Here is a 14,532-nt window from a genome sequence, read left to right as displayed (position 1 = left end):
GCAATATTATATTCTTAAAGACTAACTAGTTTCATACCGAGGCGCTACTTGCATGAATACTGGTAGAATGTGTAACATATATGTACTTGATTATCTCCCATTCGGTGCCTTTCCTGGGAATTAAGTATATATTTATGTTAAGTATAATATATTAAGTATATCATACCAATGTTTATATCGCAATATAGCTAGCAAAGTAACCTGCTGGTAGTAGAAATAGTTAAAATATATCAACAATGACGACTTTGTACAAAGTATCTCTTTCAAGAACCTATATTAAAATTTTCATACTTCTGGTTTATTGTTTATGACGTCCGTTCAAAGATAAATCAGTCAGTCTAATTAAATACTAAAGTATACGTCGATACAATGTCATCTAATGAATTATATAGTATAAAATTAAAATTCAACACACACTTCGCCTTAATGAAAAAGCGAGTCATCAGCCTGCCTCGAATTACAATACTCGGCACTTGACAGTCCACCGCTGCCTTGAACAGTATTATTTAGGTAATCGTTAATATCCATTGTCAAATATTTAAATTAAGAACATTTTGAAACGATAATATTCCAAATTCAAATTAGTGGTCGTCAGCGCCTCACACATTTGACTACAATCCTTTTGCAATACTGTGAATTGTTGCTGTTTATTCGTGTGTTCGAATTTTAAATTTTACTTATATATACCATAAATAAGCAATATATTTTTTATAAAGTGTTTAAATATTGAACGTTAGTTCTTTTCCAAGAATAATTCTTTTTTATATTGTGTGTTTTAAACTATGTTCTTTTTATATGTAAATTAATTTTAGTTCTTAATTTATAGTTGGATTTGTTATATTTTAGTGTTGGAAAAATGGGGTTTTTGGAAAGAGATATGACCAATGCTCCGACGATAACCGATTATTATACCGGAAAAACCATATTCATAACAGGAGGATCTGGTGAGTTATTTTCTATTACCTACACTATTGGAAAAATTAAGAGATTACATATATAAAATATTTTTTTTTTCTATCATGATGGTGGAGTATCTGTGACGGTTAAATTGACGGTAACTGGTAACTTTCGCTTATATACAGCAGTAAGGATAATTGTCATGTGTCGGTCATGGTACTCTTGATGTGTTTATTACGGAGAACTAATTTTTTGCACCCGTACTCTGTATTTTACTGCCGAATCTCACTATTCAAAACACATCTTACGTAGCAAGCTGGTTGGCAGCTATATGGCTACCTCTATATCACTTATGAGATAGAGATAGCCATGTAGATGACGTTGTATAAAGTTTAATTATAAAGTGACAATCAGGCCACTTTACTGGAAGTGAACTGAACTGGAAACCACCGGGTCTTACTGATCAAATTCGAGGTTTATTGAAACTCGATAACATTTGTAATGGACATAACACAGTATTTTAAATGCATATTTAAATTGTACTTTTTAAATATGAAACAATTTTAATAAATTACATATAAAATACTATAGTAAGTATTTGCATGTTTGTAAGGACTAAAAATGTGTAAAAAACCTTAGTTTCTCCTATTTCTAACTAAAAGTTAGTCAGTTTTTGTTGTAATTAATATTTTTAGACTACAAAACAAGCTGTTTTCCAGTTTATTTTCGTTGTATGGTGAGAAGGCAGTGCAATTACAGGATTCGATGCGTGACATCTTAGTACTACGGCAATGATTCGCATTTGTGATACACATGATAACAGAGTGTTACATGATAACGTGATGACCGTACTGTTTAAGTCGGTATACGGGTGACGGTTACCATTTACCATTAGTGACCGTCAGTGTGTTTGCTATTCTAATTACATAATAAAAAAGGGGACTAATGACCTCAATGTTACAAATGTACCCTATTAGGTCGAACTCCACGCGTAAATTTACATATTAATCTAAAAAAACTGTTAGTAGGTATAAAATTCATTCGTTCACTCAAATTATATTGAGTGAATGAAGTGAACGAGATGAATTTATTACACCGAACACCAGTGAATGGGATACGGAAGAAGCAGATGATGAAATTTAATTGATCTGCATGGAATTGCCTGGGGTAAAACAAAAGTTAGAACTAGTTTTAAATTTAAGTGCACGGACATTTGTTTCAATAATGGTTGTTTCATCGCCGCTTATATTAATGTCATATTTTTTTTTATGTAATTGAAATGCCAAACATGGGTGAAGGGTATTGTTAGTAATGTGGATTGATAACCCCATTGCTAGCAATGTACCATGTCAGGTCGACCTCCACGCGGTTCCCCCTGGAAACCATCGTGTTAAATTCCTGGTGAATTTGTCACGATGGGCTAACTGACCTGACCTCATGCTCATCTTATCATCCTCCACTGTTGCCCCGCCAGCGTAAACCGTTAGCGCAGGCGTGTGACTCATTTCATTATCATCTAAAAAAAATGCCAAACAAGTTGTCAGCGCACCTGATGGTAAGTGGTAACCGTCACCTAAATGTGGGAGTACCACGGGTGAGATGTGAAGAATAGTCTTTTAATCAACCATAAGCTGTCTCTGAGTTGAACATTTTTTAAATCTACAATGAGGAACTGCCTAAGTGGACATTTGAGGTCTCTGAGTTTGGCAATCCATATATTAATAGCCATGAATTCACGTTGTTCCACCGATATATTACTATCAAGCATTACACATTACTCGTCTGCTGTCTGCTATAGGCGTCAGTTACCTAAAAATGGCCAATTAAATGAAGTCTGGTTAAACTTTTAATGAATGAATGATTGAATGATTGAATGAACGAATGAATTAATGTAAGTTTATTTCTTATTGAATGTCAACTGACCAAGTATAATTTCTGCCGATTGCGCCAAACAGCTAGGTTTTCTATTTTGTTTCTAAAAACCACAATATCTTTTCAGGATTTATGGGCAAGGCGTTAATAGAGAAGCTTCTGTATTCATGTTCTGGTGTAGACAGAATATATATATTACTTAGAAGCAAGAAGGGAGTTAAATCTGAGGACAGACTGTCTCAAGTGTATGAATCGTTTGTAAGTACTCTCCTAATTAAATCGTGTTGTTTATGTTTATATTAAGTTATTGCGTGCAATAATACTGAACGGATTCGCTGACCACGGCTATCTTTTACCATCGCACCGCTCGCTACCGACAGGGAATTCATCCCCACACGATGGAACCTAAGTGGTCTCGAACAGCGCATTTTCTGATGTGCTTTCTCCCGCGTACACTTAGATTATGGAATCAACTACCTGCCAATGTTTTCTCTAGAGACTACAGTTCAAGAAGGGTATATTAAGGTTTCTTAAGGGTGGGCACCGCGCACGTGACATCTTTGGTGTTTCAGGCGTCCATAGATTACGGAGCTTTACCGTCAGGTGGGCCGTATACTTGTGTGCCACCTACGTAGTTTTTTCACGTCTATATAAAAGTAGTACAGTGGTAGAGGTATGGAGTATGTTTGTTAAATACTTAACTCTATGTTACTGGTAATTAAATAAGCGCCTACAAAATAAATAGAGCAATAATGAAGAACTGCAACAGTTGCTTGTAAAACGGACTACACATGTCATTAAAATCAGTGTCAGTATCGAAGCAGTGCTGAGGAATGCTCTGGATCGTTTCCTAAATGGTCTCGTGTGTAGCCTAATCGGGATTTCTAATAGCGTGTATAAAAACCTGTCGGACTATTCTAATGCTAGTTGGCCGCTAGCCTTTACAGCTTCACCGGACGATAGGGGGCGAGTGCAGATGGCACTCCAAATCCGCGGAAGGACTTTTGGAGTGGCTGAAGGCCAACTCCCGCCTGACGGATACGACCTTATTCTGAGGGCACCGCTAGTTCGAACCTCTGCTCAGGCCATCATAATTTCGATCCCCGTTTGAATTGATCGATCAATTGGTGAATGGTGCCATAAAATGTTTCTATACCAAAGTTTCCATAATAACGATTTCAAATTTTCAGTGTTTCGACCGCTTGAGAGCGGAGAAGCCGAACATCTTCACGGAGAAAGTGTTCATTGTATCTGGTGACGTAATGGAACCTGGCTTAGGTGAGAATAAAATATTATTATTAGATATCATTGTGAAATCGTTTAGTGCCTATATATTTGAATCCAAAATGGCGGGATTGAGCATACTGTCATACAGTATGCTCAATCCGCGCCATTGTTATATAGTATATATATGTTTCTAAAACCAGAGAGTCAAAAATAAAATATTTTTTTTGTATTAATCAGATTTGAATTCACAACTTTCCGCTAAGATAGTAAGTTAGTGGACTATGATGCTCTCATAATTGAGATGTAATTTTTTTATTTTCAATGCCATGTATCCATAATATTTAAGGGCATAATCCGACAAATGACTTTATTTTAGGTTTATCACAGGAAGACAGAGCTCTTCTAGTCAATCGAGTGAACATAATCTTTCACGTTGCAGCCAGTGTAAGGTAAATTTTTTTAAAGTACGATTAGGAATAGAATCTAGTGTTCCCACCTGCGATAACGGTAAACGCTGGTGGGTGATGAAACCGCTACTAGAAGTTACGACCTCTATAGGTGATTAAATTCCCACTGTTATTAAGTCTACACCCATATTGCGACACGTGTTTCAACTTTGCAGTCGCAGATTGGTCGCCGAAAAGTCGCCAGGTTTCCAAGCTATATCAGAACTATTCAATGCCTGATGATGCCTCATTCATAGGCGAAACACGTGTCGCAATATACGTATAGACTCAATAATCATTGGAGTTTGATCACTAATAGAGAAGGTCGCAACGCTTCCAGTAGTGATAGTCAGGTTTCCATGAATATTTGTGGTCTCAAACAGGCTATGGGAGCGGAATAAACCCAATAATATGAATCCATTTTGTGACAAAATGGGTTTTCGCAAAATAGCATAGCATTCGATAAAATATTGACATCTATTTACTTATTGTTTTATGTACTCGTATATTATAATATTTTGTCTAGATTCGATGATTCTCTGCCATTCGCTGCCAAAATGAACCTCGGCGGTACAAAGGAATTGATCGATTTCGCAAAAGAAGTTCGAGATTTATCTGTAAGTAAAGATAAGATATTAATTTTATTTATTTATTTCGAGCAACTATACCGCCCATAAAGATAGATACTCGAAATTATTTTCAAACCAACATAGATATATAATAATAACAAATATATTTTTTTCTGTGGTTACGACGTTGTTGGCATTATTTAATTGTTATAAATTGAAATAAAATATAATCACATGTTCACAACTTCGAGATGGGGTAGTAGGAGATAATGTCAACCGTTGACGTCATGGTCACCAGAACACTTTACTGGGTTGACGGTGGTCTAGCGGTTTAGGATAACGTCTTACTTTACATCAGTTTGATTCCTAGCACGGTACAAATATTTGTATTCGTGAATATGAATGTTTGTATTAGTTTGGGTGTTTTCTGTGCCTATATATTATGTATCTATTTACAAAAAATGCTTAGCTTAGGACTAGATGCCGCTGTGGGAATTGTTCTGAATGGTATTTGAAACCAACATGCAAGCGTACCTACAGCTCTCTTGGATAAATTTTATTTTATTATTGATCTTTCTATTCTCGATTTGAATCACTCGGAAATATTGCTAGATTCAAATTTACGACCTTTGGCATTTGTCGGTGCAGTCAACGACTAAACCAAGATGGTCTTAAATAAAATGAAAAACCTTGTATTTCCAGGTTCTAATGCACGTATCGACTTTATATTCTAATTGTAATAGAAATAAGGTAGAAGAACGCATGTACCCTCCGCTGGCGGACTGGCGAGAGACCATGCAGATATGTGAGGAAGTTGATGACCACACATTGCGTGTATTGACTCCTAAGTAAGTACTTCATTTAGTTATATAGTTTATTTTATAACACAGGGGACAAACGAACGAATGCGGCTCACCTGATGGTAAGTGATTACCGCTGCCCATGAGCACCCGCTACACACAGGGGAATTGCAAGTGCGTTGTCGGCCTTTTAAAAAGGAATAAACTCTTTTCTTGAAGTTTTCAATATCGTATCGGTTCGGAAATACCATTGCATACCATGGTATTTCAGTTTCTGGCTGGTTATTGGTAGACGTGGTTCTAAGACGATTCTTCATTGTCCTCCTTGGTTCCTCGCGATTTGTCTTCCTCTGTTACGGTTTTTGGTTCTACGAGATCGTTGTACAATGGACTGCTATGTAGCCCTTTTCTACATATATATTATGTATGTATTTATACAAAAATGTATTTATGTATTTAGATCAGTTGTCTAATACCCACACAAGCTCTGTTTAACTAAATAGCGCTGTGTGAATTGACCTGAATTATTATTGGAGTGTACTATAAATATTCAATAGTATATAAATTCTTTTCACACCCTTCTTCAGGCACACACACATATATACGCACACATAACATCACATCCTCCATACTTTAAGCTGAAAATTATATAAGTTTATTTCACAAACAGATTTATTAATATTTTTAATGAAGTATTTAAAATTACAACGTCTTATGTATAGTATTTATATCATGTGTATAGTACAGGTTTTGATTACAGACCCTCACAAGGTCATACGGAATAATTTGAAAATTTAAACATTTTATATATAGACAACACCCAGACAGATACAAACAATCATACTCATGAATACAAATGTTTGTGCCGTGCGAGGAATCGAACCCGCGACCATCGGACGTAAAGCGGTGTGCTAGACCGCTAGACCACCGAGGTCGTCAATAATTAACAGTTTATGTACTTCATTCCAGATACCTTGGGAGCATTCCTAACACGTACACGTTCACGAAGCAGCTCGCCGAGCATGTCGTGTATGAACAGAGAGGTCTACTGCCGGCCGTTATCGTGAGACCATCCATAGGTAAGACTACTCTATAATTATAATATTAACCCTGACATTTCATACAGCGCCATCTAGTTAAGCTTAGCAATAGTTAAGTTTAGTTAAGCAGAGTTCGTGTTATGAGTACTAGCTTAAGACTATCTTTAAGTTTTTTTTTTATACTACTATGGTGGCAAACAAGCACACGGCCCATCTGATGGTAAATGGTTACCGTAGCCTATGGACGCCTGAAGCACCAGGGGTGTCACGTGCGCGTTGCCGACCCTTAAGAAACCTTAATATACCCTTCTTGAAAAACCACATGCTGTAGTCTCGTAAGAAAACCTTGGCAGGAAGTTCATTCCACAATCTAAGTGTACGCGGGACGAAGCTCCTTTGAAACCGCACCGTCCGATACCACTTAGGTTCCAGCGTGTGGGAATGAATTCCCTGTCGATGGCGAGCGGTGCGATGGTGAAAGGTGGCCGTAGGCATCATGTCGAACAATTCCTCAGAACACAGTCCGTTGTATAATCGGTAGAACACACAAAGCGAAGCGAAGTCTTGCCTCAAACTAAGTGGCTCGATACCGTCAGAGAGATTGGGATCATCGACAATTCTCATAGCACGTCTCTGAACCGAGTCAAAAGGACCGAGCTGGTATCCTCCTGGCTCCTGCCCAAAGATGAGAGCAGTACTCCATGTGCGGCCGAACTTGAGACTTATATAAGAGGAGTCTCTGGTCCGCAGTGAAATATCGCTTCGCTCTATTGAGCACACCGAGTTTTTTGGACGCCAGCTTAACCTTTTCTTCGAGGTGACTACGGAACTCAACTGTGCTAGAGATGTCGATACCGAGAATCTCAATACTCTTAGAGATGGTAATGGACGTGTTCTGGAATTGCGGAGCCACAGCAAAAAACTATTGTGTAATAATTAATTTGTTCAAGGATATTATTATTATTGGGTGCATTTATTCCAACGTTCGAGAGTACCTGCAACTACCTTGGATAAATTTTAGTTTATTATTGGTCTTTATATTCTCGGTGAATCATTCAGAAATAGAGACAGTTTCAAATTCACGCCCTTTGGAATTTGTTGGTGCTGTAAATGACTAGGTCACAGCGTTCCTATATAAAATGAAAAACCTTGTTTTTCAGGTTCAGAGCGCCATGCAGAAAAAAGATTCAAATGTCTTATGAAATACTTTCTTTTTAAAAAGAGCTCATTATAAAATTAAAGAATTTATAAATGTTTTTGTAGAAAATATTTAACTTAAAATTCATAGCGCTGACAATGTTATCTGATTGAACAGAGATTAAGTGCGTAGCGGTTTCTATATTGATTGTCGCATGCCTAATCCTTGTTAATCTAAATGTAATTAAAACAATATTTATTTAAAAGAGCAACACACAATTTCTTGCTCTTCTTCTTGTGATGAGACTGCATTCCGAATGAGCGATAGAATAAAAAAAGTATAGAGTGCGTAGCGATTTCTATGTTAATTATCGCATGCCTTTTACTTGATATAATTACAGTAATTATTTATATAAAGAAACATCTATTAAAAAGAGCAACACACAAGTTTCTTCTCAGCTCATTCTCCTTGTGATGAATCTGCATTCCGAATGAGTGGTAGAATCAAAATATGACTATTCAAAAGTGCTTGTAATGAGTTTATTTGAATAAAGATTATTTCTATTTCCACCTAGTCTTAAACTATGTGAATGAATACAGTTTATTAATACAGTGTTAATATTTTAATTTCAGTTATTGCAAGTGTTAAAGAACCTATGCCGGGCTGGATAGACAATTTCAATGGACCCGTTGGCCTTATAATAGCTTCTGGTAAAGGTAAGAAGTTCAATTTACATAATACTAGCTACTCGCCCCGGTTTTGCACGGGTGTACATGTATTGTATATATAAACCTTCTACTTGAATCGCTCTATCTATTTTAAAAACGCTTCAAAATCTGTTGCGTAGTTTTCAAGATTTAAGCATACATAGGGATGGACAGCGATAGCGAGTTTGTTTTATACTATGTAATAACACAGATAACATATGGTAATAATGATACTATCCCTCCATACATCGTGTTTGCAATATTAGTAGAACTAGCTTCGTGACTCGACTTCGCACAGGTGCAATTATTGTAAAGATTACAAATTTTTATGAATATAAAAATTATATATTTTCCACAAATATTTCTGATAATTATAAGTGAATTTTTTTTAAGTTTATCAATTTAGAACAAGAAGTCGTGTTATTTATAATTAATACTTAATTGAAATGTTAGAAATATACACACCGTCAATGTAACGCTAACAAATTAGATTTTTAAAAGTCTCGTGAACGGGTGTTGTTTGTGGGAACTATACATTACAGACTATGATTTATGTTACTATATGCTATGATCATGTTACTTATATACTATGACTATGTAACTTAATTTTTCAGGTTTGTTACGTAGTATACACACGGAGCCGGATCTCATCGCGGACTATATGCCTGTGGATATAGCTATCAAAAGTATTATATGTATGGCTTGGGTACGCGGAACGAAAAAGTAAGTTTTTTTCAGAATTATATAATATAATAATAATTTATTTAGCATAACATATAATCATCATCATTGTCTTGTCTTTATCCCATTATTTGTGGTCGGCGCAGTATGTCATTCTCTTCCACTGCTCTCTACCGGTCGTCATATCTGAGCATACTCTCCTTTTATTCATATTATCTTTCACACAATCCATCCATCTTTTCTTAGGGCGTCCCCTCCCTTTACATCCATCCACATTAATATTATACACTTTCCATAAGACATGGTCCTCGTTCCTAGCATAACATATAATATAGAGTAAAATATAGAAAATCTTAAAAGCTATAGCGCTATGAGTTGAAAGGGCTTCCACTCAGCTGGTGCTGCAGCGTGTCACTGCAGCGCTGAGTTTCAGTATCATACAAACTGTGCCCGCGATTTCGTTCTCGTAGAATAGTCTTTTTAATTATATAGGCTAATTATTTTATAAATATGACACATAAGTATAAATACTTTCAAATACTTATATTTCATAAACAGCTTATAAAATAAGTTTCAAGCTTCTAGCTTTAAAAATTACGATACTTACATACAACTTTTCATCCCCTCTTTCAACCCTTTATAAACCTTTTTTCACATTAAAAAGTAACCTATTACCTTTCTCAGATAAATGAATAAAAAAAAACTTTATATTACAGATTGGAGATCACAGATGATATACCGATATACAATTGCTGTGCAGGCACACTCAATAACATTACTATGTCGGAAATGGTAGAGTTTGGTAGGAAGTTAGCACCAACGATGCCCATAAATGGTGCTCTGTGGAGCGTCGGCGGCTCTATAACGACTTCCGAAACGAAGCATTATATTAAGGTAATAATTTCAAATTAAATACTATCACAGTATTAAGACTGCTTTACGGATATTATCTATTAAATTCATTTACCTTTTTTATGTATAAATCGAATTCCCCCAACTGCAATACTGCAGAAGACCTGCATCATATATTAATCGAGTGTGTCCTAGACGATCTAAAAAGGGTATTTAAAAAAAAATCAGTCTAAATCGGCTTGATGTTGGTATGTACCATGGTATACTATCTGATCCTGTATCATCATATATTAATCGAGTGTGTCCTAGACGATCTAAAAAGGGTATTTAAAAAAAATCAGTCTAAATCGTTGATGTTGGTATGTACCATGGTATACTATCTGATCCTGTATCATCATATATTAATCGAGTGTGTCCTAGACGATCTAAAAAGGGTATTTAAAAAAAATCAGTCTAAATCGGCTTGATGTTGGTATGTACCATGGTATACTATCTGATCCTGTATCATCATATATTAATCGAGTGTGTCCTAGACGATCTAAAAAGGGTATTTAAAAAAAAATCAGTCTAAATCGGCTTGATGTTGGTATGTACCATGGTATACTATCTGATCCTGTATCATCGCCAGCAAACGTTTTATTTTCATTGTACAGTAGAAGATAAGATCAGTAATAATAAACGATAGGACTTGCATTTCATATTATGATAAAAGTCCCTAAGTAAATGTAAGAATAAAAAAAATAGAATACTTTCCAAGTTTGCCAGTGTAAAGGGGGATATATGGCAGTGATATTGTAAGGTTAAAAGATTCCGTCGCACCGCTGGCCAATTCAAACAGGCATCGAAATTACGACTGTTCGGTGGGGCCCCAAGCGGTGCCCCCAGATTATTGGAGGTTCAAGCCCTTATCGGTGCGTTTAGACTGAAGTCGTATCCGTCAAGCGGGAGATGGCCTTTAGCCGATCCATAACTCCTTGCTCGGGTTTGGAGTGCCATCTACACTCGCCCCCTATCGTCCGGTGAAGCTGTAAAGGCCAGCTGCGGCCAATAGCTATCCAGCTGGATAACTTTGTTTAATTCTAACTAGGAAACAAATGCACATGTACAAACACATCATGGCTTATGACACCACATGACTGTGGGGGTCATAAATTAATTTTCAGACGTCCATAGTGCTTGATGAAAATTAATTTTCAGACGTCCATAGTGCTTGCTGAAAATTAATTTTCAGACGTCCATAGTGCTTGCTGAAAATTAATTTTCAGACGTCCATAGTGCTTGCTGAAAATTAATTTTCAGACGTCAATAGTGCTTGCTGTTCATGAATATTAAAAGCCTCGGTAGTCTAGTGTTTTAGCACACTGTTTTACTTCTGATAATCGCGAGTTCGCTTCTTCGCCCTGTAAAGACACTTATTCTCATTAGTATGATTATTGCTATAGGTCTGGGTTAAAAAAAATGTTTATACAAATTGTTATACCAGTTGTCTAGTACCCATAACTGTTGTTTACGTTGGGATTAGATGGCGCTATGTGAATTGTCTAGAACAGAGGTTCCCAAACTTTTTTGTGTCGTAGACCCCTTGCCATATATTTCGGTTTTGGGTACACCCCCCATTCTTACCTGGTATTGATTTTTTGTAAATTTCTAACTGTAGTACCACGACAATGGTATTTCCAAGATGAGCCGTCGTAGATATTGAAAGACCTGGGGTCGATATAGACCACTTTGGGAATCACTGGTCTAGAGGTATTATATAGGTATTATATATATTTTACTATCCTGATCATCTGGATGAATGGCGGTCTTCCACAGTGCGGTTTTCTAGAAACTTTTTGCCTCGCACAACTACATTGTGGAATCACCTTTCAGCAATGGTATTTCCGAACCGATACGATATTGAAACCTTCAAGAAAAGAGCTTATTCCTTTTTAAAAGGCCGACAACGTACTTGCAATTCCCCTGGTGTTGCGGGTGCTCATGGGCGGCGGTAATCACTTACCATCAGGTGAGCCGCAAGCTCGTTTGTCCCCTGTGTTATAAAAAAAAAAGGTATTATATATGCAATAGCCTCTTCCCAACGGGCTGCAGTGTAATAAATGTTTATGCTCACAGACTAGAGGTCTACAATGTTTTGTTTTAGGTTCTATTAATGCACTGTTTGCCTGCTATTCTGGTGGATACTCTACTGTGGCTTCTTGGTCACAAACCAATGTGAGTACTTTCTACAATGTACCGTTTTTTAAGTAAATGAATATTGAAAAGTACATCCGTTTGCGCTAACAGTCTACGCTGGAGGTGCACCAGTGAATGATGGTATGGTAGCGCATGAAGTGTGGTCTCTAAGCCCATCGTTGTCAATTTACCACCAATAAACCACGATGGTCATCAATAGCAACCGCGTGGTCCTTATAACCACAGATAAAACATAATATTACATACTATAACCACAGATAATATAATATTACATACTATAACAAATATTCCCCCACCCACAAAGTTTTTAATTTACTTTATTTATTAATTTTATTTTAACATTCAATTACATGGATTACATTATATGTTGTTTTATCATACATTTATTATTTGCTAAATTGAAGTTGGATTTGTATTAATAGTGGATTTGGAGTAACAAAGGACCTCAACATGTATTTTAGGAGCTAAGAGTGCGAGTGCTTAAGATGCTTACGATTAAACATCTATTTTATATTACTCTATTATTTGAATATCTTATAATATACATGCTAATGAGGTAGTCAGAGATAATGTGAATAGTGTGGTGACTAAATCTGATCAAATTTCGCTCAAATTTCCTAAAACTGCGAGACTGGCTCTGTTTCTCAATTAATTTAGTGTATTATCGCTTAAACGCGTTGTAAATCTGCAATTGATCAGAATTTCATATATACTGGAATGGTAAACAATCTGACGGAAATTGTTATCTCTCGACTATATTCAGGAATACCTCAGATATTGCGTCATGTACCTAATGCTTGCAGAACCCTTCTGGTATTGTTATTCCTGACGACTGAAACATGGCTGTGATTTCCATCCATACTTCTATACTTCTTATATTTTCTCTCTGCACTTACTATATATATATACTGTATTTGTATATGTTCACATGTATATAGTTTAAACATATCCTTATATTTCCAGGTTGTTAAAAGTTCAAAGAAGAATTTATATAGCGAACATGGCTCTCCGATATTTCATAATGCAGCAATGGACATTCATAAATGATAATATAGTCAAACTCCGCTCGTGCATCAAGGAGCAGGATGTTGAAGATTTCTACTACGATATGGAATCAGTTGATAAGCATATGTACTTTAGAGACTGTTGTATTGGCGGGAAAAAGTATTTATTAAAAGAAAAGGACGAGGACTTGCCGAAAGCAAAAGCTCATTACCGAAGGTAATCTTCTATATATATAAATAAAATTGGAGTCTGTTTGTAATATTGAAATAACCGTTTTTTACTACATGAATTGGAATATAAATACGATACATACACCGAAATAACATCTACAATCATTTGTCTGTCTGTCTGTTTGTTCCGGCTAATCTCTGAAATGGTTGGACCGATTTTGACCGGACTTTTTTTGGCAGGTAGCTGATGTAATAAGGAGTAACATAAGCTACTTTTGGTTTAGAAAAATAAAGTTAAATTCCACGCGGACGAAATCGCGGTTGCAGCTAGTGACATAATAAAACTAGCAGACGGCTCGACTTTGATAGCCTCGGTGCTGAGTTAAATTGGTACACCATTGTTATTATCTTTTCATTATGCAGTAATTCAAATTCAAATTCAAAAATAATTTATTCATGTACGACATTTTAGCCGCTTATGAACGTCAAATTTTTTACATTATAATTTTAATATAATTTTTTCCCTACCGTCCAGTTTGGTAAATAGATCCAATTGAGAAGAACTGGCAAGAAACTTAAATAATCTCCATTTTTTAATTTCAGAATGGTGATATTGGATAAATTGGTACAAATTACGTTTTACGGCTACATTTTCTGGTGGTTCATGAACACTGACTTCGTTCAAAGTTGGCTGTATACGGCGCAGGATATTTTCACATTAAATAATTAGTTAGTTTTTTATTTCGGAACAATAATATAATAAAACTTGTTATGTTTATCCTGTTGTATAAATAATGGTGTTTAATAATAAATTGCGATGTTTTCGACCGACTGCAAAGTGGCTTTTTATTTAAAGACTACCATATCTCGTATTTCGGATGGAGAGTGAGATATATAATGAAAAGAAAGAAAAGAAAAAACATATGTTTATT

The 14,532-nt window shown here is 35.9% G+C and overlaps 1 protein-coding gene across 2 annotated transcripts; it reads left to right on the top strand.

The window, feature by feature from the left end:
- Positions 1-426: 426 nt before the first annotated feature.
- LOC131851187 (putative fatty acyl-CoA reductase CG5065) lies at positions 427-14,348 on the top strand. Of its 2 annotated transcripts, none has more exons than XM_059201634.1 (14): positions 427-510; positions 827-944; positions 2,897-3,027; positions 3,960-4,047; positions 4,373-4,445; positions 4,969-5,059; positions 5,714-5,859; positions 6,781-6,890; positions 8,622-8,705; positions 9,311-9,419; positions 10,094-10,271; positions 12,373-12,443; positions 13,389-13,646; positions 14,204-14,348. In XM_059201634.1, exons 2-14 carry the CDS (start codon positions 857-859, stop codon positions 14,328-14,330), a joined length of 1,554 nt encoding a protein of 517 aa, XP_059057617.1. In that variant the 5' UTR covers positions 427-510; positions 827-856; the 3' UTR covers positions 14,331-14,348. The 2 variants fall into 2 exon arrangements, with proteins under 2 accessions (XP_059057617.1, XP_059057618.1); XM_059201635.1 differs by lacking the exon at positions 427-510 and adding an exon at positions 542-732.
- Positions 14,349-14,532: the final 184 nt, after the last annotated feature.

Source organism: Achroia grisella, unplaced genomic scaffold (genome assembly GCF_030625045.1).
Source record: "Achroia grisella isolate CSIRO2021 unplaced genomic scaffold, CSIRO_AGI_Agris_v1 utg782, whole genome shotgun sequence".
Classification (NCBI taxonomy): domain Eukaryota; kingdom Metazoa; phylum Arthropoda; class Insecta; order Lepidoptera; family Pyralidae; genus Achroia; species Achroia grisella.
This window is presented reverse-complemented; position numbering and strand designations above follow the sequence as displayed.

Excerpts from the sequence above, each read along its gene's own strand:
- LOC131851187 (XM_059201634.1), top strand. The coding sequence starts at position 857 with ATGGGGTTTTTGGAAAGAGATATGACCAATGCTCCGACGATAACCGAT. Across the intron at positions 5,860-6,780 it reads TTGCGTGTATTGACTCCTAA|ATACCTTGGGAGCATTCCTA; the intron begins GTAAGTACTTCA and ends ACTTCATTCCAG. Across the intron at positions 9,420-10,093 it reads TGGGTACGCGGAACGAAAAA|ATTGGAGATCACAGATGATA; the intron begins GTAAGTTTTTTT and ends TTTATATTACAG.